A 26,983-nucleotide genomic window follows, 5' to 3' on the forward strand; every position below is an offset into this window, starting at 1 on the left:
GACTTTTGGGATATGAAGAAGGATTTTATCTATCTGGGAGCATTTGGATGACAAATCAGATGTAGATTTTCAAAAAGTAAGTGAATATTTAATCGCTATTTGTGAATTTATGAAACCTGTGCCAGTGGAAATATATTTGGATATGGGGCGCCATTCTCAAACAATCGCATGGCATGTTTTCTCTGTAATAGTTACTGTAAATCTGACAGTGCAGTTAGAGTAACAATAATTTAAGCTTACGGCCGATATAAGACACGTATTTGTACCTAAATGTTTAATATCCATAATTTTGATGATTATTTATTTGAATTGCGTGCCCTCCAGCTTCACCGCTAGCGGGACGCTTATCCCTAAGAACCATGGCAAGAATATAAACAGTGTAGTTATTCACTCCGCAAGGCAATCAAACAAGCAAAATGTCAATATAGAGATAAAGTTGAGTCACAATTCTACGGCTCAGACACAAGATGTATGTGGCAGGGACTACAGATAATCACGGACTACAAAAAGAAAACCAGTCACATCACGGAGACCTACATCTTGCTTCTGGACAGGCTAAACATATTCTTCACATGCTTTGAAGATAACACAGTGCCACCGATGCAGCCCGCTACCAAGGATTGTGGGCTCTCCTTCTCCGTGGCCGAGTAAAACATTTAAAAGTGTTAACCCTCGCAAGGCTGCCGTCCCAGACGGCATCCCCAGCCGCGTCCTCAGAGCAGGCGCAGACCATCTGGCTGGTGTGTTTACGTGCATATTCAATTTCTCCCTATCCCAGTCTGCTGTGGCTACCATTGTTCCTGTACCCACTTACTTCTGTCATCATGAAGTGCTTTGAGAGACTAGTCAAGGGTCATATAAACCTCTACCTTACCTGCCACCCTAGTCCCACTTCAATTTGCTTACTGCCCCAATAGATCTACAGATGATGCAATCGCCATCACTCTGCACACTGCCCTAACCCATCTGGACAAGAGGAATACCCATGTAAGAATGCTGTTTATTGACTAGAATTCAGCATTTAACACCATAGTACCCTCCAAACCCGTCATTAAGCTTGGGGCCCTGGGTCTGAACCCTTCCCTGTGCAACTGGGTTCTGGACTTCCTGACGGGCCGCCCCCAGGTGGTGAAGGTAGGAAACATCACCTCCACTCCGCTGATCCTCAACACTGGGGCCCCACAAGGGTGGGTGCTCAGCCCCATCCTGTACTCCTTGTTCACCCGTGACTCTATGGCCAAGCACGCCTCCAACTCCATCGTCAAGTTTGCAGATGACACAACAGCGAAGGCCATGCTGTGGAGGGTAGTATCCTGTATATGTCCCTGACAAAAAATTCCAACTTCATATAACTCCAAATCTATCCTTTCGTAAAAAACATGTTGAAAAATGTGTGTCTCTCTCTCTCTGAGAGGGTATACATTTTAATGACAAGTTTACAAACATTCAGTCTGTTGTGATAAATTGAATTGAAACTTGTATCTCATTATGGTGGTGAAATAAGTATAGCCAGTTATAATTGTAATGGCTTAGCAGATAATAAGAAAAGATAAGCATTTACCTGGCTGAAAGAGAAGGAATATAATATCTATTGTTTACCGGAATCTCATTAAACTATTTTAGATGAAGTTGTGTGGAAAAAAGACTAGGGGTGAAGAAACTTAAAAGGGCTGTGTCACGTACGTCATAATGACCAAGGCGCAGCGTTGTATATGTACATTCTACTTCATTTCATGACTGAATACTGAACAAAATAACAAAACGAACAAAATAACAAAACGAACTGTGAAGCTAATATGAGTAGTGCAGACAGGCACCTCAACATAAAACAAGAACCCACGAACACAAAAGGGAAAATGGCTACCTAAATATGATCCCAAATCAGAGACAATGATAAACAGCTGCCTCTGATTGGGAACCATATCAGGCCACCATAGGCATACATATACCTAGACCTACAAAACCCTTAGACATACAAAAAAACCTAGACAATACAAAAACTAGCATAGCCACCCTCATCATACCCTGACCTCACCAAAATATCAAGAAAACAGAGAATCTCAGGACGTGACAGGCTGATTATATTAATTAACAATCATTTTTATCTGAATGTGCAAATTTCCCAAGCAGATCCGCAATCTAGATATTAAATGTTATTGGACTATAAACAGATTTGGCTCATTAATATATACGGTCCAAATAATGATGACCACGCTTCTTTGAAAATATATACAGTATGATCATTTATCTTTTCATCAAACTCTCCACTCAAGAGGAAATTTCTCAATGTAACCAGTGCCTGTAATCTGGTTCAGGTTATTAATCAACCTACTTACTTCCTGACTTTATTATCCCCATGGGGAAATGTTGTTGCAGTGTCATGTACACGTTTATTCTTACTGGTTGGTAGGTGACTTATGTCATGCAATAAAATTCAAAATAAAATTCAAAAATCATACAATGTTATTTTCTGCATTTTTGTTTTAGATTCCGTCTCTCACAGTTTAAGTGTACCTATGATAAAGATTACAGACCTCTACATGCTTTGTAAGTAGGAAAACCTGCAAAATGTATCAAATACTTGTTCTCCCCACTGTACTTCCAAAGTTGTGGCAAAATGGCTTAAGGACAACAAAGTCAAGGTATAGGACATTTGTGGGCAGAACTGAAATAAACGTGTGCGAGCAAGGAGGCCTAAAAACCTGACTCCGTTACACCAGCTCTGTCAGGAGGAATGGGTCAAAATGCATCCAACTTATTGTGGGAATCTTGTGGAAGGCTACCCAAAACGTTTGCCCCAAGTTAAACAATGTAAAGGCAATGCTACCAAATCAAATCAAATCAAATCAAATTGTATTTGTCACATACACATGGTTAGCAGATGTTAATGCGAGTGTAGCGAAATGCTTGTGCTTCTAGTTCCGACAATGCAGTAATAACCAACAAGTAATCTAACTAACAATTCCAAAACTACTGTCTTATACACAGTGTAAGGGGATAAAGAATATGTACATAAAGTTATATGAATGAGTGATGGTACAGAGCAGCATAGGCAAGATACAGTAGATGGTATCGAGTACGGTATGTACATATGAGATGAGTATGTAAACAAAGTGGCATAGTTAAAGTGGCTAGTGATACATGTATTACATAAGGATGCAGTAGATGATATAGAGTACAGTATATACGTATACATATGAGATGAATAATGTAGGGTATGTAAACATTATATTAGGTAGCATTGTTTAAAGTGGCTAGTGATATATGTTACATCATTTCCCATCAATTCCCATTATTAAAGTGGCTGGAGTTGAGTCAGTGTGTTGGCAGCAGCCACTCAATGTTAGTGGTGGCTGTTTAACAGTCTGATGGCCTTGAGATAGAAGCTGTTTTTCAGTCTCTCGGTCCCAGCTTTGATGCACCTGTACTGACCTCGCCTTCTGGATGATAGCGGGGTGAACAGGCAGTGGCTCGGGTGGTTGTTGTCCTTGATGATCTTTATGGCCTTCTTGTAACATCGGGTGGTGTAGGTGTCCTGGAGGGCAGATAGTTTGCCCCCGGTGATGCATTATGCAGACCTCACTACCCTCTGGAGAGCCTTACGGTTGTGGGCGGAGCAGTTGCCGTACCAGGCGGTGATACAGCCTGCCAGGATGCTCTCGATTGTGCATCTGTAGAAGTTTGTGAGTGCTTTTGGTGACAAGCTGAATTTCTTCAGCCTTCAGCCCAATTCAGTTTGTCTGTGATGTGTATGCCGAGGAACTTAAAACTTACTACCCTCTCCACTACTGTTCCATCGATGTGGATAGGGGGGTGTTCCCTCTGCTGTTTCCTGAAGTGCACAATCATCTCCTTAGTTTTGTTGACGTTGAGTGTGAGGTTATTTTCCTGACACCACACTACGAGGGCCCTCACCTTCTCCCTGTAGGCCGTCTCGTCGTTGTTGGTAATCAAGCCTACCACTGTTGTGTCGTCCGCAAACTTGATGATTGAGTTGGAGGCGTGCGTGGCCACGCAGTCGTGGGTAAACAGGGAGTACAGGAGAGGGCTCAGAACGCACCCTTGTGGGGCCCCAGTGTTGAGGATCAGTGGTGTGGAGATGTTGTTGCCTACCCTCACCACCTGGGGGGGCGGCCCGTCAGGAAGTCCAGTACCCAGTTGCACAGGGCGGGGTCGAGACCCAGGGTCTCGAGCTTGATGACGAGCTTGGAGGGTACTATGGTGTTGAATGCCGAGCTGTAGTCGATGAACAGCATTCTCACATAGGTATTCCTCTTGTCCAGATGGGTTAGGGCAGTGTGCAGTGTGGTTGAGATTGCATTCGTCTGTGGACCTATTTGGGCAGTAAGCAAATTGGAGTGGGTCTAGGGTGTCAGGTAGGGTGGAGGTGATATGGTCCTTGACTAGTCTCTCAAAGCACTTCATGATGACGGAAGTGAGTGCTACGGGGCGGTAGTCGTTTAGCTCAGTTACCTTAGCTTTCTTGGGAACAGGAACAATGGTGGCCCTCTTGAAGCATGTGGGAACAGCAGACTGGTATAGGGATTGATTGAATATGTCCGTAAACACACCGGCCAGCTGGTCTGCGCATGCTCTGAGGGCGCGGCTGGGGATGCCGTCTGGGCCTGCAGCCTTGCGAGGGTTAACACTTTTAAATGTTTTACTCACCTCGGCTGCAGTGAAGGAGAGTCCGCATGTTTTCGTTGCAGGCTGAGTCAGTGGCACTGTATTGTCCTCAAAGCGGGAAAAAAAGTTATTTAGTCTGCCTGGGAGCAAGACATCCTGGTCCGTGACTGGGCTGGTTTTCTTCTTGTAGTCCGTGATTGACTGTAGACCCTGCCACATACCTCTTGTGTCTGAGCCGTTGAATTGAGATTCTGCTTTGTCTCTATACTGACGCTTAGCTTGTTTGATAGCCTTGCGGAGGGAATAGCTGCACTGTTTGTATTCGGTCATGTTACCAGTCACCTTGCCCTGATTAAAAGCAGTGGTTCGCGCTTTCAGTTTCACGCGAATGCTGCCATCAATCCACGGTTTCTGGTTAGGGAATGTTTTAATCGTTGCTATGGGAACGACATCTTCAACGCACGTTCTAATGAACTCGCACACCGAATCAGCGTATCCGTCAATGTTGTTATCTGACGCAATACGAAACATATCCCAGTCAACGTGATGGAAGCAGTCTTGGAGTGTGGAATCAGCTTGGTCGGACCAGCGTTGGACAGACCTCAGCGTGGGAGCTTCTTGTTTTAGTTTCTGTCTGTAGGCAGGGATCAGCAAAATGGAGTCATGGTCAGCTTTTCCGAAAGGAGGGCGGGGCAGGGCCTATATGCGTTGCGGAAGTTAGAATAACAATGATCCAAGGTTTTTCCCACCCTGGTTGCGCAATCGATATGCTGATACAATTTAGGGAGTCTTGTTTTCAGATTAGCCTTGTTAAAATCCCCAGCTACAATGAATGCAGCCTCAGGATGTATGGATTCCAGTTTGCAAAGAGTCAAATAAAGTTCGTTCAGAGCCATCGATGTGTCTGCTTGGGGGGGAATATATACGGCTGTGATTATAATCAAAGATAATTCTCTTGGTAGATAATGCGGTCGACATTTGATTGTGAGGAATTCTAAATCAGGTGAACAGAAAGATTTGAGTTCCTGTATGTTTCTGTGATCACACCACGTCTCGTTAGCCATAAGGCATACGCCCCCGCCCCTCTTCTTCCTCGTTTCCCTCTTTTACGGAGTCGTTTTTTTGGGTCGCCGGCTGGGATCCATTCCGTTGTCCTGGTTGAAAGGCAGAACACAGGATCCGCTTCGCGAAAATCATATTCTTGGTCGTACTGATGGTGAGTTGACGCTGATCTTATATTCAGTAGTTCTTCTCGACTGCATGTAATGAAACCTAAGATGACCTGGGGTACTAATGTAAGAAATAACACGTAAAAAAACACACAAATACTAATTGAGTGTATGTAAACTTCTGACCCATTGGGAATGTGATGAAAGAAATTAAAGCTGAAATAAATCATTCTCTCTACTATTATTCTGACATTTCACATTCTTAAAATAAAGTGGTGATCCTAACTGACTTAAAACAGGGAATTTTTACTAGGATTAAATGTCAGGAATAGTGAAAAACTGAGTTCAAATGTATGTGGCAAAGTTGTATGCAAAACTTCCGACTTCAACTGTATATATTTTAGAATAAGGCTGTAATGTAACAAAATGTGTAAAGTCAATGGGTTTTAATACTTTCCGAATACACTGTACATGTGATGGAGGAGCCATCTGATGTTACATACTGTACATGTGATGGAGGAGCCATCTGATGTTACATACTGTACATGTGATGGAGGAGCCATCTGATGTTACATACTGTACATGTGATGGAGGAGCCATCTGATGTTACATACTGTACATGTGATGGAGGAGCCATCTGATGTTACATACTGTACTGTGATGGAGGAGCCATCTGATGTTACATACTGTACATGTGATGGAGGAGCCATCTGATGTTACATACTGTACTTGTGATGGAGGAGCCATCTGATGTTACATACTGTACTGTGATGGAGGAGCCATCTGATGTTACATACTGTACTTGTGATGGAGGAGCCATCTGATGTTACATACTGTACTTGTGATGGAGGAGCCATCTGATGTTACATACTGTACATGTGATGGAGGAGCCATCTGATGTTACATACTGTACATGTGATGGAGGAGCCATCTGATGTTACATACTGTACATGTGATGGAGGAGCCATCGGATGTTACATACTGTACTTGTGATGGAGGAGCCATCTGATGTTACATACTGTACATGTGATGGAGGGTGTTTCTGTGTGATCCTAGGTAACAGACATGATGCAGAAAGCACTCTTCGACTTTTTAAAACACAGATTTGAAGGGAGGTGAGTTATACAGGTTGTATCAACTGTGGATTTGACAATAAATACAATATACATATTGTTTATCCAAACGTTTTAACTTCATATAAAATATCACGTTTGCTCTGTATTTCTCAGAATTACTATAACTCGTGTGACTGCAGACATCGCTCTAGCGAAGCGGTCCATACTCAACAACCCCAACAAGAAAGCCCTGATGGACCGCTCAAACACACGCTCTAACCTAGGTAAGGTATCAGTTAACTACCTAACCCCAGCCCTAATCCTCTAACCCCAGCCCTAATCCTCTAACCCCAGCCCTAATCCTCTAACCCCAACCCCCGTAATCCTAACGGTGTCATGGTAACTAATCTAGGTTAAAGTATGGGCTAACACACCTTACCACAGCTACCATACTTTACAATACAATATTATACCAACCATATTTTAAAATACAATATTATAGAAACCATACAGTGATCGGCCAGGTTTATAAAATAAATATTACACCCAATCAGAACAGGTTTATGTTGGGGTAATGCCCATACCCAATCAGAACAGGTTTATATCGGGGTAATGCCAATACCCAATCAGAACAGGTTTATATCGGGGTAATGCCAATACCCAATCAGAACAGGTTTATATCGGGGTAATGCCAATACCCAATCAGAACAGGTTTATATCGGGGAATGCCAATACCCAATCAAACCAGGTTTATATCGAGGTAATGTCCATACCCAATCAAACCAGGTTTATATCGGGGTAATGTCCATACCCTAACAGACCAGGTTTATATCGGGGTAATTCCCATACCCAATCAGAACAGGTTTATATCGGGGTAATGTCCATACCCAATCAAACCAGGTTTATATCAGAGTAATGTCCATACTCAATCAGAACAGGTTTATATCGGGGTAATGTCCATACCCAATCACACCAGGTTTATGTCGGGGTAATGTCCATTCCCAAACAGACCAGGTTTATATTGAGGTAATGTATCATACCGCGTCAGAACAGTGTTGATAATGAAGTAATGTATAATACCATGTCAGAACAGGGTTGATAATGAGGTAATGTATCATACCCGGTTCCACCTAGAGACCGTCCTAGAGACATGAATGACACTCAGTGTGTCCAATTTACTCATTATGATTTCCTTGTTAAAAGACGCGTTTTCTGTTGTCCTTTGCAGAAGCTTCAATTATTTACTATGTTCGTTCGTTTCCTGAGTGAGTTTTCGAAACTTAGTGTTTGTTGGTTTTTCAAGTGAACTGTGATCTTGCGGTTTCCTTTTCTCAGTAAAGTATTATGTTATGTCACACACCCAATCCGGACAGGGTCTACAGTATATTGACTAACCTAACTGTACAGTAGTGGGAAAGTAATTAACTTGGTTCTTTACACCCTGTCCCTCTCTTTGCTGTCTGCTTCCAGATACTGCTGGTATGTACAATACTACTAATATAATATAATACATTAACCATAGTGTAAGCAGGTGTATGACTAAAACAGTGTTAGCTCATTTGAGTCTGACCCTCTTCCTCACTGCTGTTCAAAGAGCAACTGTTGAGAAACCCTCCCACTGGTCTACGTGTAGACTGTTCTGTATAGAAACCCTCCCACTGGTCTACGTGTAGACTGTTCTGTATAGAAACCCTCCCACTGGTCTACGTGTAGACTGTTCTGTATAGAAACCCTCCCACTGGTCTACGTGTAGACTGTGCTGTATAGAAACCCTCCCACTGGTCTACCTATAGACTGTGCTGTATAGAAACCCTACCACTAGTCTACTTGTAGACTGTGCTGTATAGAAACCCTACCACTGGTCTACTTGTAGACTGTGCTGTATAGAAACCCTACCACTGGTCTACCTATAGACTGTGCTGTCTATAAACCCTACCACTAGTCTACCTATAGACTGTGCTGTCTATAAACCCTACCACTGGTCTACCTGTAGACTGTGCTGTCTATAAACCCTACCACTAGTCTACCTATAGACTGTGATGTCTATAAACTCTAACACTAGTCTACCTATAGACTGTGCTGTCTATAAACTCTAACACTAGTCTACCTATAGACTGTGCTGTCTATAAACTCTAACACTAGTCTACCTATAGACTGTGCTGTGTAGATACCTTACAACTACTTTACCTCTGTACCAGGTGTAAAAGTCTGAGACAGTGGGCCTCCCTGCACAGGATGTAATGAGCATGTCATATTTTTAAGATAAATATATTCCATTCTCATGTCAAATAAATAGTTGCACTGAAAATGTTACAGAACAACTTTTTATTTTTGGACAGTCAGTTTTGACTGTAGGCAGTATTAATCTCCTGCTCCCACATTTGGGCTAAAATCATGCGCTGCACACCTTAATTAACAAAAATATTTTATCAATTAAAGTGCTTTCAGAATATCCAGATAATTATTATTCAAAAATAGTTACTTCCTTGTTTTATGTCATTGCACTTTTAAGAAGCCATTTTTAAACATTTAATTAGGCAAGTCAGTAAGGAACAAATTCTTATTTTCAATGATGGCCTATGAACAGTTCAATGGCAGAACAACAGATTTTTACATTGCCAGCTCAGGGATTTGATCTTGCAACCTTTTGGTTACAAGTCCAACACTCTAACCACTAGGCCACCTGCCGTCCCTTTCAAGAAGCCATTTCCTTTTTAAGAAGCCATTGCCACTTTAAGAAGCCAGTGCCCTTTAAAGAAGCCAGTGCCCTTTAAAGAAGCCAGTGCCCTTTAAAGAAGCCAGTGCCCTTTAAAGAAGCCAGTGCCACTTTAAGAAGCCAGTGCCACTTTAAAGAAGCCAGTGCCCCTTTAAAGAAGCCATTGCCCTTTTAAGAAGCCAGTGCCTTTTTAAGAAGCCAGTGCCCTTTTAAGAAGCCAGTGCCCTTTAAAGAAGCCAGTGCCCTTTAAAGAAGCCAGTGCCCTTTTTAGAAGCCAGTGCCACTTTAAGAAGCCAGAGCCACTTTAAGAAGCCAGTGCCCTTTAAAGGAGCCAGTGCCCTTTTAAGAAGCCAGTGCCCTTTAAAGAAGCCAGTGCCCTTTTAAGAAGCCAGAGCCACTTTAAGAAGCCAGTGCCCTTTAAAGAAGCCAGTTCCACTTTAAGAAGCCAGTGCCACTTTAAGAAGCCAGTGCCACTTTAAGAAGCCAGAGCCACTTTAAGAAGCCAGTGCCCTTTAAAGGAGCCAGTGCCCTTTTAAGAAGCCAGCGCCCTTTAAAGAAGCCAGTGCCCTTTTCAGAAGCCAGAGCCACTTTAAGAAGCCAGAGCCACTTTAAGAAGCCAGTGCCCTTTAAAGAAGCCAGTTCCACTTTAAGAAACCAGTGCCACTTTAAAGAAGCCAGTTCCACTTTAAGAAGCCAGTGCCACTTTAAGAAGCCAGTGCCACTTTAAGAAGCATTTCCCCTGGGATTGTAACTAGAAACAGGCTTTATATTAATTCATTATTGGAGAACCGAATACAGTTTGACTTGTCTTTCCTTTCACACATTCCTTGTAACTCTATGGCACACCCCTGGGGAGGCGTGCCTCACACTTTGAAAACCTCTGCTCTAGACTGTGCTGTATAAAAGGACACAGTAGATGTGATCATTTATCTTGTAACATTTCGATACGCCAGGGCTTGTTTAGAAAGGTTAGGGTTTGATTGGAGGGTTAATTGATGGAGGTTTTAGTGACCACCATGCTCCATGTCTCTGCAGCCCAAATCCAGGGGGAGGTGGAGCGGATCTTTGAGCTAGCCCGGAGCCTACAACTGGTGGTTCTGGATGCAGACACAGTGAACCACCCCATCCAGCTGTCTAAAACATCTCTGGCCCCCATCCTGGTCTACATCAAGGTCTCCTCCCCCAAGGTAAGGTTCCTCAAAGCTGGGTTAGTAAAGGTTCTATACAGCTGGGTTAGCTGGATGCAGACACAGTGAACCACCCCATCCAGCTGTCTAAAACACATCTGGCTTCCATCCTGGTCTACATTAAGGTCTCCTACACCAAGGTACGGTTCCTCACAGTTGGGTTAGTGAAGGTTTATTACAGCTGGGTTAGTAAAGGTTCTTTATAGCTAAGTTAGTAAATGTTCCTCGAAGCTGGGTTAGTAAATGTACTATACAGCTGGGTTAGTAAATGTACTATACAGCTGGGTTAGTAAATGTATTATACAGCTGGGTTAGTAAAGGTTCTATTCAGCTGTGTTATTTTTAATTTTATTTTTTTATTTCACCTTTATTTAACCAGGTAGGCTAGTTGAGAACAAGTTCTCATTTACAACTGCGACCTGGCCAAAATAAAGCATAGCAGTGTGAACAGACAACAACACAGAGTTACAAATGGAGTAAACAATAAACAAGTCGATAACACAGTATAAAAAAATAAAAAAGGAGTCTATATACATTGTGTGCGAAAAGCATGAGGAGGTAGGCGAATAATTACAATTTTGCAGATTAACACTGGAGTGATAAATGATCAGATGGTCATGTACAGGTAGAGATATTGGTGTGCAAAAGAGCAGAAAAGTAAATAAATAAAAACAGAATGGGGATGAGGTAGGTAAATTGGGTGGGCTATTTACCGATATACTATGAACAGCTGCAGCGACCAGTTAGCTGCTCAGATAGCAGATGTTTGAAGTTGGTGAGGGAGATAAAAGTCTCCAACTTCAGCGATTTTTAGCAATTTGTTTCAGTCACAGGCAGCAGAGAATTGGAAGGAAAGGCGGTGAAATGAGGTGTTGGCTTTAGGGATGATCAATGAGATACACTTGCTGGAGCACGTGCTATGGGTGGGTGTTGCCATCGTGACCAGTGAACTGAGATAAGGTGGAACTTTACCTAGCATGGACTTGTAGATGACCTGGAGCCAGAGTGTCTGGCGGCGAATATGTAGCGAGGGTCAGCCGACTAGAGCATACAGGTCGCAGTGGTGGGTGGTATAAGGTGCTTTAGTAACAAAACGGATGGCACTGTGATAAAATGCATCCAGTTTGCTGAGTAGAGTATTGGAAGCTATTTTGTAGATGACATCGCCCAAAGTCGAGGATTGGTAGGATAGTCAGTTTAACTAGGGTAAGTTTGGCGGCGTTAGTGAAGGAGGCTTTGTTGCGGAATAGAAAGCAGACTCTAGATTTGATTTTAGATTGGAGATGTTTGAAATGAGTCTGGAAGGAGAGTTTACTGTGTAGCCAGACACCTAGGTACTTATAGATGTCCACATATTCTAGGTCGGAACCATCCACGGTGGTGATGCTAGTCGGGCGTGCGGGTGCAGGCAGCGAATGGTTGAAAAGCATGCATTTGGTTTTACTAGTGTTTAAGAGCAGTTGGAGGCCACGGAAGGAGTATTGTATGGCATTGAAGCTCGTTTGGAGGTTAGATAGCACAGTGTCCAAGGAATGTGGATCAGGGAATCGCCCGAAGCAAGAGCAACATCATTGATATATACAGAGAAAATAGTCGGCCCGAGAATTGAACACTGTGGCACCCCCATAGAGACCGCCAGAGGACCGGACAACATGCCCTCCAATTTGTCACACTGAACTCTGTCTGCAAAGTAGTTGGTGAATCAGGCAAGGCAGTCATTAGAAATACCGAGGCTACTGAGTCTGCCGATAAGAATATGGTGATTGACAGAGTCGAAAGCCTTGGCCAGGTCGATGAAGACGGCTGCACAGTACTATCTTTTATCGATGGCGGTTATGATATTGTTTAGTAAAGGTTCCTGACAGCTGGGTTAGTAAAGGTTCTATTCAGCTGGGTTAGTAAAGGTTGTCACGAGTCCGACCGAGGGTGTTTCCTCTTCCCGGGCGGGTAGCGCTCGGCGGTCGTCGTCACCGGCCTATTAGCTGCCACTGATTGTTTTTCCTCCCCCTCCTTGTATGTTTAGTGGTAGCACCTGTGTAGGGTTAATTAGTTTGTCTTTATTAGACAGCCGGCCCGCCTGGTTGTTGTGCGGGATTATTTCTATGTAACCTTCGGCTCTGTTGTAGAGGTACGTGTTTGTGCCTGGTCGTGATTTGTTCCATTGTACATTTTGATTCCCTGTGTTTGGGAACGTAACTTTTGTGAGCACCCTGTGGTGCGTTAGGTGCTATTAAAAGACGCACAGCATTGAACTCTCTGTCTCCTGCATTTGACTCCACACCCACGACACCCGGAGCATTACAAAGGTTCTATTCAGCTGGGTTTGTAAAGGTTCCTGACAGCTGGGTTAGTAAAGGTTCTATTCAGCTGGGTTAGTAAAGGTTCTTGACAGCTGGGTTAGTAAAGGTTCTATTCAGCTGGATTAGTAAAGGTTCTCTTCAGCTGGGTTTGTAAATGTTCTCTTCAGCTGGGTTTGTAAATGTTCTATTCAGCTGGGTTAGTAAAGGTTATTTTCAGCTGGGTTAATAAAGGTTCTATTCAGCTGGGTTAGTAAAGGTTCTATTCAGCTGGGTTAGTAAAGGTTCTTGACAGCTGGGTTAGTAAAGGTTCCTGACAGCTGGGTTAGTAAAGGTTCTATTCAGCTGGGTTAGTAAAGGTTCTATACGGCTGGGTTAGTAAAGGTTCTGTACGGCTGGGTTAGTAAAGGTTCTATACGGCTGGGTTAGTAAAGGTTCTGTACGGCTGGGTTAGTAAAGGTTCTATATGGCTGGGTTAGTAAAGGTTCTGTACAGCTGGGTTAGTAAAGGTTCTATACAGCTGGATTAGTAAAGGTTCTGTACGGCTGGGTTAGTAAAGGTTCTGTACGGCTGGGTTAGTAAATGTTCTATACAGCTGGATTAGTAAAGGTTCTATACGGCTGGGTTAGTAAACGTTCCGTACGGCTGGGTTAGTAAAGGTTCTATATGACTGGGTTAGTAAAGGTTCTGTATGGCTGGGTTAGTAAAGGTACTGTACGGCTGGGTTAGTAAAAGTTCTGTACCGCTGGGTTAGTAAAGGTTCTGTACGGCTGGGTTAGTAAAGGTTCTGTATGTCTGGGTTAGTAAAGGTTCTGTACGGCTGGGTTAGTAAAAGTTCTATACCGCTGGGTTAGTAAAGGTTCTGTACGGCTGGGTTACTAAAGGTTCTATATGGCTGAGTTAGTAAAGGTTCTATACGACTGGGTTAGTAAAGGTTCTATACGGCTGGGTTAGTAAAGGTTCTGTACGGCTGGGTTAGTAAAGGTTCTATATGGCTGGGTTAGTAAAGGTTCTGTACGGCTGGGTTAGTAAAGGTTCTATACAGCTGGATTAGTAAAGGTTCTGTACGGCTGGGTTAGTAAAGGTTCTGTACGGCTGGGTTAGTAAATGTTCTATACAGCTGGATTAGTAAAGGTTCTATACGGCTGGGTTAGTAAACGTTCCGTACGGCTGGGTTAGTAAAGGTTCTATATGACTGGGTTAGTAAAGGTTCTGTACGGCTGGGTTAGTAAAGGTACTGTACGGCTGGGTTAGTAAAAGTTCTGTACCGCTGGGTTAGTAAAGGTTCTGTACGGCTGGGTTAGTAAAGGTTCTGTATGTCTGGGTTAGTAAAGGTTCTGTACGGCTGGGTTAGTAAAAGTTCTATACCGCTGGGTTAGTAAAGGTTCTGTACGGCTGGGTTAGTAAAGGTTCTATACGGCTGAGTTAGTAAAGGTTCTATACGACTGGGTTAGTAAAGGTTCTGTACGGCTGGGTTAGTAAAAGTTCTATACCGCTGGGTTAATTGAGTTTATAAACATTAAAGTTAGGTTGTATATGTTATTTTCACGTCTCTTCTGCTCTTCCTCTGTACCTCTTGTCTTCTGTCATCCAGGTGTTATCAAGGCTGATCAAGACCAGGGGTAAGTCTCAGACCAAGCATCTCAACGTCCAGATGGTGGCTGCAGACAAGCTGGCCCAGTGCCCAACGGTGAGAGTAACCTAATCCTAACAACCATAACCCTACCATAATAACCCTAACCCTAGCCCAGTGCCCAACGGTGAGAGTAACCTAATCATTACAACCATAACCCTACCATAATAACCCTAACCCTAGCCCAGTGCCCAACGGTGAGAGTAACCTAATCATAACAACCATAACCCTACAATAATAAGCCTAACCCTAACTGGCCCAGTGCCCAATGGTGAGAGTAACCTAATCACAACAACCATAACCCTACCATAATAACCCTAACTGGCCCAGTGCCCAACGGTGAGAGTAACCTAATCATAACAACCATAACCCAAAGCTTACCCTCCCCTAACTGTCCCAGTGTCCCATGTTGAGAGTAACCTTAACCTTAACCCTAACCATAATAACCATAACCCTAACCTAACCGTAATAACAATAACCCTATCCCCTACCTAACCCAACCCGACTGGCCCAATGCCCCACAGTGAGAGTCACCTTAACCCTAACCCAAACCTTACCCTCACCCTAACCAGCCCAGTGTCCTTTTTGTGAATTTTCTATATGACCATGACAGTCTGATAACCACCCTGAGTGTATGTTGATTTTACCTGGATAACAGGTGATATCTGCTATTTTGCTTTTTGATCCTGTATGTATCATGGCAAACTCTCAGCTAGGAACTCTGGTCAACTCTCAGCTAAGAACTCTGGTCAACTCTCAGCTAAGAACTCTGGTCAACTCTCAGCTAAGAACTCTGGTCAACTCTCAGCTAAGAACTCTGGTCAACTCTCAGCTAAGAACTCTGGTCAACTCTCAGCTAAGAACTCTGGTCAACTCTCAGCTAAGAACTCTGGTCAACTCTCAGCTAAGAACTCTGGTCAACTCTCAGCTAAGAACTCTGGTCAACTCTCAGCTAAGAACTCTGGTCAACTCTCAGCTAAGAACTCTGGTCAACTCTCAGCTAAGAACTCTGGTCAACTCTCAGCTAAGAACTCTGGTCAACTCTCAGCTAAGAACTTTTTTAACTTCTCATTCCATTTTTTATGTGCACCAGTCGTCAAAATGTAATCAAATCAAATGCAATTGTGTTCATTGTCCATAGCTTATACCTGCCTATACCATAACCCCACCGCCACCATGGGACACTGTTCACAACGTTGACATCAGCAAATCGCTCGCCCACACAATGCCATACACATCGTTGCTTTATTCCAGGACAATGTGGACCACCCAGACAGGGGCAAAGTGGCTACTCTTAGCAAAAAGGTCGCTGTCACGTTCTGACCTTTATTTCCTTTGTTTTGTATTTATTTAGTATGGTCAGGGCGTGAGTTGGGTGGGCAGTCTATGTTTGATTTTCTATGATTTGGGATTTCTATGTTTCGGCCTAGTATGGTTCTCAATCAGAGGCAGGTGTCATTAGTTGTCTCTGATTGAGAATCATACTTAGGTAGCCTGGGTTGCACTGTTTGTTTGTGGGTGATTGTCTATGTTAGTGGCTTGTGTCAGCACAGGTCTCATTTGTAGCTTCACGGTCGTCATTGGTTTATTGTTTTTGTATAGTGTTGCAGTGTTCAGTGTTTTCTTTATTAAAATTCACCATGAACACATACCACGCCGCATTTTGGTCTTCTGATCCTTCTCGCCTCTCCTCTTCAGATGAAGAGGAGGAAGACTGTGACAGTAGCAAACCTACGCAACCTACTGGGGAATCCAACACAAGCTACTGGGGAATCCTACACAACCTACTGGGGAATCCTACACAAGCTACTGGGGAATCCTACACAACCTACTGGGGAATCCTAGACAACCTACTGGGGAATCCTACACAACCTACTGGGGAATCCTACACAAGCTACTGGGGAATCCTACACAATCTACTGGGGAATCCTACACAAGCTATTGGGGAATCCTACACAAGCTACTGGGGAATCCTACACAAGCTACTGGGTAATCCTACACAAGCTACTGGGGAATCCTACACAATCTACTGGGGAATCCTACACAAGCTACTGGGGAATCCTACACAACCTACTTTGGAATCCTACACAAACTACTGTAGAATCCTACACAAGCTACTGTGGAATCCTACACAAGATACTGTGGAATCCTACACAAGCTACTGGGGAATCCTACACAACCTACTTTGGAATCATACACAAGCTACTGGGGAATCCTACACAAGCTACTGGGGAATCCATGCCCACCTACTTTTTCTTTCTCTTCCAAACCAATAGCCGTGCGCCTCTCTGGCCTGGTAGAAGTGTCACCGCCATGTCGGCTTTCCACAGCCGACTGGCCGGTACTCTGCAGGGATCCCTGCCAGAAGGGGTCTCCCCCTTCCCTGGAGAAGGGAGTTGATGGGATGCTGGTGCAATCCTGGTCCTGTGTGGCTCAGTTGGTAGAGCATGGTGCTTGCAATATCAGAGTTATGGGTTTGATTCCCACAGGGGACCAGTATGTATGAAAATGTATTTGCTATTGTAAGTTTCTCTGGATCAGAATGTCTGCTAAGTAAAACAAATACAAATAAAATGTAAATGCTCCTGGATGACTTGGTGGAAGTTCCTGTTCTTGATCCTATAAACCAGCCATGGAGCTATGTCACTTGCCATGGAAATCAAAAACAGTGTCCTCTGGCAAAAGGGCCTCCATGGTGATGTGGGGCGGCAGGGTAGCCTAGTGGTTAGAGCGTTGGACTAGTAACTGGAAGGTTGCAAGTTCAAACCCCCGAGCTGACAAGGTAAAAATCTGTCGTTCTGCCCCTGAACAGGCAGTTAATCCACAGTTCCTAGGCCGTCATTGAAAATAAGAATTTGTTCTTAACTGACTTGCCTAGTTAAATCAAGGTAAAATAAAAATATTGGTGGTTTAGTTGACGGTGCCTTTAAACAGCTTGGAAAATCCCCAAAATTATGCCATTGGCTTTAGAAGCTTCTGATAGGCTAAATGACATAATTTGAGTCAATTGGAGGTGTATAATTTTAGAAACTTCAGAGTGTTTTCTATCCAATACTAATAATAATATGCATGGGGATCTGGGACAGAGTAGGAGGCAATTCACTCTGGGCACGCTATTCATCCAAATGTGAAAATGCTGCCCCCTATCCCAAAAAGGTTATTAACGAGTCTGACGAGCCCGACGTGAACGATATACTGCTTTCTCTGGAACAGGCCCAGATCCCCATGATTTGCGTGAAGAGAAGGTGGAGGAAAAGTGGCCAGAGGGCGGGCTGCCTTCTGAGAATTGTAGACGATCGAATAAACCCCACTTCCCTCAATTCTGCTAGCAAACGTGCAATCTTTGGGGAATAAAATCGATGGCCTATACGTAAGATTAAACTACCATCGGGATATTCAAAACTGTAATATCTTATGCTTCACTATCAACGTACAGCTGGCTGGTTATACGCCATACAGGCAGGATAGAACAACGGTGTCTGGTAAGACAAGAGGCAGCAGACTATGTATTTTTGTAAATAACAGATGGTGCACGATATTTATTTTTATTTTTTTTTTATTTCACCTTTATTTAACCAGGTAGGCTAGTTGAGAACAAGTTCTCATTTGCAACTGCGACCTGGCCAAGATAAAGCATAGCAGTGTGAGCATACAACAAAGAGTTACACATGGAGTAAACAATTAACAAGTCAATAACACAGTAGAAAACGAAGGGGGGGTCTATATACAATGTGTGCAAAAGGCATGAGGAGGTAGGCAAATAATTACAATTTTGCAGATTAACACTGGAGTGATAAAAGATCAGATGGTCATGTACAGGTAGAGATATTGGTGTGCAGAAGAGCAGAAAAGTAAATAAATAAAAACAGTACGGGGATGAGGTAGGTGAAAAGGGTGGGCTATTTACCAATAGACTATGTACAGCTGCAGCGATCGGTTAGCTGCTCAGATAGCTGATGTTTGAAGTTGGTGAGGGAGATGAAAGTCTCCAACTTCAGCGATTTTTGCAATTCGTTCCAGTCACAGGCAGCAGAGTACTGGAACGAAAGGCGGCCAAATGAGGTGTTGGCTTTAGGGATGATCAGTGAGATACACCTGCTGGAGCGCGTGCTACGGATGGGTGTTGCCATCGTGACCAGTGAGCTGAGATAAGGCGGAGCTTTACCTAGCATAGACTTGTAGATGACCTGGAGCCAGTGGGTCTGGCGACGAATATGTAGCGAGGGCCAGCCGACTAGAGCATACAAGTCGCAGTGGTGGGTAGTATAAGGTGCTTTAGTGACAAAACGGATGGCACTGTGATAGACTGCATCCAGTTTGCTGAGTAGAGTGTTGGAAGCCATTTTGTAGATGACATCGCCGAAGTCGAGGATCGGTAGGATAGTCAGTTTTACTAGGGTAAGCTTGGCGGCTTGAGTGAAGGAGGCTTTGTTGCGGAATAGAAAGCCGACTCTTGATTTGATTTTCGATTGGAGATGTTTGATATGAGTCTGGAAGGAGAGTTTGCAGTCTAGCCAGACACCTAGGTACTTATAGATGTCCACATATTCTAGGTCGGAACCATCCAGGGTGGTGATGCTAGTCGGGCATGCAGGTGCAGGCAGCGACCGGTTGAAAAGCATGCATTTGGTTTTACTAGCGTTTAAGAGCAGTTGGAGGCCACGGAAGGAGTGTTGTATGGCATTGAAGCTTGTTTGGAGGTTAGATAGCACAGTGTCCAAAGACGGGCCGAAAGTATATAGAATGGTGTCGTCTGCGTAGAGGTGGATCAGGGAATCGCCCGCAGCAAGAGCAACATCATTGATATACACAGAGAAAAGAGTCGGCCCGAGAATTGAACCCTGTGGCACCCCCATAGAGACTGCCAGAGGACCGGACAGCATGCCCTCCGATTTGACACACTGAACTCTGTCTGCAAAGTAATTGGTGAACCAGGCAAGGCAGTCATCCGAAAAACCGAGGCTACTGAGTCTGCCGATAAGAATATGGTGATTGACAGAGTCGAAAGCCTTGGCGAGGTCGATGAAGACGGCTGCACAGTACTGTCTTTTATCGATGGCGGTTATGATGTCGTTTAGTACCTTGAGTGTGGCTGAGGTGCACCCATGACCGGCTCGGAAACCAGATTGCACAGCGGAGAAGGTACGGTGGGATTCGAGATGGTCAGTGACCTGTTTGTTGACTTGGCTTTCGAAGACCTTAGATAGGCAGGGCAGGATGGATATAGGTCTGTAACAGTTTGGGTCCAGGGTGTCTCCCCCTTTGAAGAGGGGGATGACTGCGGCAGCTTTCCAATCCTTGGGGATCTCAGACGAGATGAAAGAGAGGTTGAACAGGCTGGTAATAGGGGTTGCGACAATGGTGGCAGATAGTTTCAGAAATAGAGGGTCCAGATTGTCAAGCCCAGCTGATTTGTACGGGTCCAGGTTTTGCAGCTCTTTCAGAACATCTGCTATCTGGATTTGGGTAAAGGAGAACCTGGAGAGGCTTGGGCGAGGAGCTGCGGGGGGGGCGGAGCTGTTGGCCGAGGTTGAAGTAGCCAGGCGGAAGGCATGGCCAGCCGTTGAGAAATGCTTATTGAAGTTTTCGATAATCATGGATTTATCAGTGGTGACCGTGTTACCTAGCCTCAGTGCAGTGGGCAGCTGGGAGGAGGTGCTCTTGTTCTCCATGGACTTCACAGTGTCCCAGAACTTTTTGGAGTTGGAGCTACAGGATGCAAACTTCTGCCTGAAGAAGCTGGCCTTAGCTTTCCTGACTGACTGCGTGTATTGGTTCCGGACTTCCCTGAACAGTTGCATATCACGGGGACTATTCGATGCTATTGCAGTCCGCCACAGGATGTTTTTGTGCTGGTCGAGGGCAGTCAGGTCTGGGGTGAACCAAGGGCTGTATCTGTTCTTAGTTCTGCATTTTTTGAACGGAGCATGCTTATCTAAAATGGTGAGGAAGTTACTTTTAAAGAATGACCAGGCATCCTCAACTGACGGGATGAGGTCAATGTCCTTCCAGGATACCCGGGCCAGGTCGATTAGAAAGGCCTGCTCACAGAAGTGTTTTAGGGAGCGTTTGACAGTGATGAGGGGTGGTCGTTTGACTGCGGCTCCGTAGCGGATACAGGCAATGAGGCAGTGATCGCTGAGATCCTGGTTGAAGACAGCGGAGGTGTATTTGGAGGGCCAGTTGGTCAGGATGACGTCTATGAGGGTGCCCTTGTTTACAGAGTTAGGGTTGTACCTGGTGGGTTCCTTGATGATTTGTGTGAGATTGAGGGCATCTAGCTTAGATTGTAGGACTGGCGGGGTGTTAAGCATATCCCAGTTTAGGTCACCTAACAGAACAAACTCTGAAGCTAGATGGGGGGCGATCAATTCACAAATGGTGTCCAGGGCACAGCTGGGAGCTGAGGGGGGTCGGTAGCAGGCGGCAACCGTGAGAGACTTATTTCTGGAGAGAGTAATTTTCAAAATTAGTAGTTCGAACTGTTTGGGTATGGACCTGGAAAGTATGACATTACTTTGCAGGCCATCTCTGCAGTAAACTGCAACTCCTCCCCCTTTGGCAGTTCTATCTTGACGGAAGATGTTATAGTTGGGTATGGAAATCTCTGAATTTTTGGTGGCCTTCCTGAGCCAGGATTCAGACACAGCAAGGACATCAGGGTTAGCAGAGTGTGCTAAAGCAGTGAGTAAGACAAACTTAGGGAGGAGGCTTCTGATGTTGACATGCATGAAACCAAGGCTTTTTCGAACACAGAAGTCAACAAATGAGGGTGCCTGGGGACATGCAGGGCCTGGGTTTACCTCCACATCACCCGCGGAACAGAGAAGGAGTAGTATGAGGGTGCGGCTAAAGGCTATCAAAACTGGTCGCCTAGAGCGTTGGGGACAGAGAATAAGAGGAGCAGGTTTCTGGGCATGGTAGAATATATTCAGGGCATAATGCGCAGACAGGGGTATGGTGGGGTGCGGGTACAGCGGAGGTAAGCCCAGGCACTGGGTGATGATGAGAGAGGTTGTATCTCTGGACATGCTGGTAGTAATGGGTGAGGTCACCGCATGTGTGGGAGGTGGGACAAAGGAGTTATCAGGGGTATGAAGAGTGGAACTAGGGGCTCCATTGTGAACTAAAACAATGATAACTAACCTGAACAACAGTATACAAGGCATATTGACATTTGAGAGAGACATACAGCGAGGCATACAGTAATCACAGGTGTTGAATTGGGAAAGCTAGCTAAAACAGTAGGTGAGACAACAGCTAATCAGCTAGCACAACAACAGCAGGTAAAATGGCGTAGACTAGGCAACGGGGCCAACAGATAAAACAAACAAGCAGAATGGAGTACCGTGATTTATGGACAGTCCAGCGTGCATCAGCTATGTAGCCAAGAGATCAGTGTCCAGGGGGCAGCGGTGGATGGGGAAGGGAAGCTGGACTGGCGAGTGTTATCCAGGTTAAAAAAACGAACAATGACTAAATAGCTTGTAGCTAGTTAGCTGGTTAGCTTCTGGAGGTTCTTGAGTGTGTTCTAAAAATAAATAAAAAATAATAGCGATTCCGTATCACATTGGGTGAGGCAGGTTTCCGGAAGGTATAAACAAATTAAAAGTCAAAAGAGATAGAAAGTAAATATGGGTCCGGTGGGCGTTTGGGACGCGGCGATTCAGGCGGTTAGCAGGCCTGTGCTAACAAGCTAACAGTTTGTAGGCCCGGGCTAGACAAGGTAGCAGTTAGCGGACCGGAGCTGGACAAGCTAGCAGTTAGCAGGCCGAATTAGCAAGCAGGGAGATAGCGAGGGCTAGAGAGTTAGCCTTTGGGGGACGTCGCGATGGGGTGAGTCTGTTTATTCCTCTTCATGCGGTGACATCGATAGACCGGTCGTGGGCCCGGGTATTGTAGCTCAGGAGTATGCTACGGTGGTAGCGCAGGCCGGGCTAGCTTCAAGCTAAGTGGGTGGAAACGCTAGCCAGGGGTAATCATCCAGGGTTGCAGTTTAGCTAGATAGCTAGTTGTGAAGATCCAGCGTATTTGGAAGCTTAGGTTTAGCAAAATGTTTTTAAAGGGATAGCTATGTAAAAAACGAAAAATATGTAAAAAAACGAAAAATAAACAAAATATAAACAAAATATACAGGGACACGACACGACAGGACGACTTACTGCTACGCCATCTTGGATATTCTAAGGAAGTCTCGAGCTATTGCTCGCCTGAGGTAGAGCATCTCATGATAAGTTGTTGACCACACTACCTACCTAGAGAGTTTTCATCATGTATTGTTTGTAGCTGTTTTACATACCACCACAGTCAGAGGCTGGCACTGACAGCATTGAATGAGCTGAATTCCTCCATAAGAAAACAAGAAAACGCTCACCCAGAGGCAGCGCTCCAAGTAGCTGGGGACTAACTTATATCCGTTTTACCTCATTTATATCAACATGTTAAATGTGCAACCAGAGGGGAAAAAACTCTGGACCACGTTTACTCCACACACAGAGATACATATAAAGCTTGCCCTCCATTTTGCAAATCTGACCATAATTCTAACCTCCTGATTCCTGCTTACAAGCAGAAATTAAAGCAGGAAGCACCAGTGACTAGATCAATAAAAAAAGTGATCAGATGAAGCAGATGCTAACCTACAGGACTGTTTTGCTAGCACAGACTGGAACATGTTCCTGTAATCCTCTGATGGCATTGAGTAGTACACCACATCAGTCATTGGCTTCATCAATAAGTGCATTGATGACGTTGTCCCCACAGTGACCGTACATACATACCCCAACCGGAAGCCAAGGATTACAGGCAACATCCGCACTGAGCTAAAGGCTAGAGATGCCGCTTTCAAGGAGAGGGTTTCTAACCCGGAAGCCTACAAGAAATCCTGTTATGCCCGCCGATGAACCATTTAACAGGCAAAGCATCAATATAGGACTCAGATCGAATCGTACTACACCGGCTCTGACGCTCGTCGGATGTGGCAGGGCTTGCAAATATTACAGACTACAAAGGGAAGCACAGACGAGAGCTGCCCAGTGACACGAGCCTATCAGACGAGCTAAACGACATCTATGATCGCTTCAAGGCTTAGAAGGCAAAGTATCAAGGAACCTACCAGGTACAACCCCAAATCCATATACATGGGCACCCTCATAATTATCATTGTGACCAACTTGCCCTCTAAATACCTCTGCTGTTTTCAACCAGGATCTCAGCATTCACTACCTCATTGCCTGCGTCCGTTATGGGTCCGCATTCAAATGACCACCCCATGACTACCGACCCGTAGCACTCACATCTGTAGCCATGAAGTGCTTTGAAAGGCTGGTCATGCCTCACATCAACACCATTATCCCAGAAACCCTAGACCCACCTTAATTTGCATACCACCCCTACAGATCCACAGGTGATGTAATCTCTATTTTACTCCACACTGCCCTTTCCCACCTGGACAAAAGGAACACCTATGTGAGAATGCTGTTCATTGACTACAGCTCAGTGTTCAACACAATAGTGCCCTCAAAGCTCATCACTAAGCTAAGGACCCTGGGACTAAACACCTCCCTCTGCTACTGGATCCTGGACTTCCTGACGGGCCGCCCCCAGATGGGGAAGGTTGGTAACAACACATCCGCCACACTGATCCTCCTCACAGGAGCCCCTCAGTGGTGCGTGCTCAGTCCCCTCCTGTACTCCTTGTTCACTTATGACTGCACGGTCAGGCACAACTTCAACACCATCATTAAGTTTGCTGATGACAAGGCCTGATCACCGACAACGACGAGACAGATTATAGGGAGGAGGTCATAGACCTGGTCATGAGGTGCCAGGACAACCTTCTCAGGACAACTCTACATACATGTACATACAGTGGGGAGAACAAGTATTTGATACACTGATGATTTTGCAGGTTTTCCGACTTACAAAGCATGTAGAGGTCTGTACACTTCAACTGTGAGAGACGGAATCTAAAACAAAAATCCAGAAAATAACATTGTATGATTTCATTTGATTTTATTGCATGACATAAGTATTTGATCACCTACCAACCAGTAAGAATTCTGGCTCTCACAGACCTGTTAGTTTTTCTTTAAGAAGCCCTCCTGTTCTCCACTCATTACCAGTATTAACTGCACCTGTTTGAACTTGTTACCTGTGTAAAATACACCTGTCCACACACTCGATCAAACAGACCCCAACCTCTCCACAATGGCCAAGACCAGAGGGTTGTGTAAGACCATCAGGGATAGAATTGTAGACCTGCACAAGGCTGGGATGGGCTACAGGACAATAGGCAAGCAGCTTGGTGAGAAGGCAACAACTGTTGGCGCAATTATTAGAAAATGGAAGAAGTTCAAGATGACGGTCAATCATCCTCGGTCTGGGGCTCCATGCATAATCTCACCTCGTGGGGCATCAATGATCATGAGAAAGGTGAGGGATCAGCCCAGAACTACATGGCAGGACCTGGTCAATGACCTGAAGAGAGCTGGGACCACAGTCTCAAAGAAAACCATGAGTAACACACTACGCCGTCATGGATTAAAATCCTGCAGCGCACTCAAGGTGCCCCTGCTCAAGCCAGCGCATGTCCAGGCCCATCTGAAGTTTGCCAATGACCATCTGGATGATCCAGAGGAGGAATGGGAGAAAGTCATGTGGTCTGATGAGACAAAAATATAGCTTTTTGGTCTAAACTCCACTCGCCGTGTTTGGAGGAAGAAGAAGGATGAGGACAACTCCAAGAACACCATCCCAACCGTGAAGCATGGAGGTGGAAACATCATTCTTTGGGGATGCTTTTCTGCAAAGGGGACAGGACGACTGCACCGTATTGAGGGAGGCTGGATGGGGCCATGTATCGTGAGATCTTGGCCAGCAACCTCCTTCCCTCAGTAAGAGCATTGAAGATGGATCGTGGTTGGGTCTTCCAGCATGACAACGACCTGAAACACACAGCCAGGGAAACTAAGGAGTGGCTCCGTAAGAAGCATCTCAAGGTCCTGGAGTGGCCTAGCCAGTCTCCAGACCTGAACCCAATAGAACATCTTTGGAGGGAGCTGAAAGTCCGTATTGCCCAGCGACAGCCCCGAAACCTGAAGGATCTGGAGAAGCTCTGTATGGAGGAGTGGGCCAAAATCCCTGCTGCAGTGTGTGCAAACCTGGTCAAGAACTACAGGAAACGTATGATCTCTTTAATTGCAAACAAAGGTTTCTGTACCAAATATTAAGTTCTGCTTTTCTGAGGTATCAAATACTTATGTCATGCAATAAAATGCTAATTAATTACTTAAAAATCATACAATGTGATTTTCTGGATTTTTGTTGTAGATTCCGTCTCTCATAGTTGAAGTGTATCTATGATAAAAATTACAGACCTCTACATGCTTTGTAAGTAGGAAAATCGGCAAAATTGGCAGTGTATCAAATAATTGTTCTACCCACTGTTATTTTCCTGATACCACACTCCCAGAGCCCTCACCTCCTCCCTGTAGGTTATCTCATCGTTGTTGGTATTCAAGCTTACTACTGTTGTGTAATCTGCGAACTTGATGATTGAGTTGGATGGGTGCTTGGCCATGCAGTCATGGGTGAACAGGGAGTGCTGGAAGGGGTTGAGCACGCACCCTTGGCACATGCTCTGAGGATGCGGCTAGGGATGTTGTCTGGGCCGGCATCTTTGCAAGGGTTAACACACTTGAAAGTCTTGCTCATGTCCGCCACGGAGAGGTATTATCTAGGTGAGTTTCTGAGGTCGTCAGAATCTGAATGTCATTTGTTACTAGCATGTTATTGATTTGATGAGCCTTGTTTCTTAGGCTACATAAGTTCATGTGGGCTATTGTTAGCACTTTTCTAGGATGCTTGCTTGTATTTAATTTCTTAGCAGAAGAAGACATGCTCATGTTTATTGTGTTCGAGCTGACATCCTACCAGGGCACACCGCCTCAGTGTTATGAGTATAACTGGTTCACAGGCCCATGATTCCTGCATACAGTAGCTGCAGGATAAACAGAGGCATTCAGGGCAGTTAGAGGGACATAAGTTAAGTTACTTACATTGTGTCTGCCAACACCCCTGTGATAATGTACATTATCTGCAGCATTATGACAACTCGGCGACACAATTGTAGGGATTAACTGAGTCCAGGAGCCAAGATGATTTGGATGGACTCCTTCATTCCTGTCGAGCATCTTCTGTTTCCAGAAGGTGTCAAAGTTATCTATAAAAGTGATTGCAACAGAGTTACAGTTACAGGTGTGTAATGCCAGTAGCCTTTGAAACCTGCGGCCCAACAAC

General features: G+C 44.7%; 1 protein-coding gene across 3 annotated transcripts in view; it reads left to right on the plus strand.

Moving 5' to 3' along the window:
* The window catches only part of cacnb2b (calcium channel, voltage-dependent, beta 2b), a 136,188-nt gene that overhangs the window by 35,787 nt on the left and 73,418 nt on the right, over positions 1 to 26,983 (plus strand). For 2 of the 3 annotated variants that reach the window (XM_031807349.1, XM_031807348.1), the window contains exons 8-12: positions 6,852 to 6,910; positions 7,025 to 7,134; positions 8,321 to 8,329; positions 10,602 to 10,753; positions 14,645 to 14,740. In XM_031807349.1, coding sequence (XP_031663209.1) covers positions 6,852 to 6,910; positions 7,025 to 7,134; positions 8,321 to 8,329; positions 10,602 to 10,753; positions 14,645 to 14,740 — 426 coding nt within the window. Of the gene's footprint in view, positions 1 to 6,851; positions 6,911 to 7,024; positions 7,135 to 8,320; positions 8,330 to 10,601; positions 10,754 to 14,644; positions 14,741 to 16,381; positions 17,172 to 26,983 lie in introns of those variants that run through there. The other variant, XM_031807350.1, reaches the window with a different exon arrangement.

Source organism: Oncorhynchus kisutch, linkage group LG27 (genome assembly GCF_002021735.2).
Source record: "Oncorhynchus kisutch isolate 150728-3 linkage group LG27, Okis_V2, whole genome shotgun sequence".
In the NCBI taxonomy this organism is placed as follows: domain Eukaryota; kingdom Metazoa; phylum Chordata; class Actinopteri; order Salmoniformes; family Salmonidae; genus Oncorhynchus; species Oncorhynchus kisutch.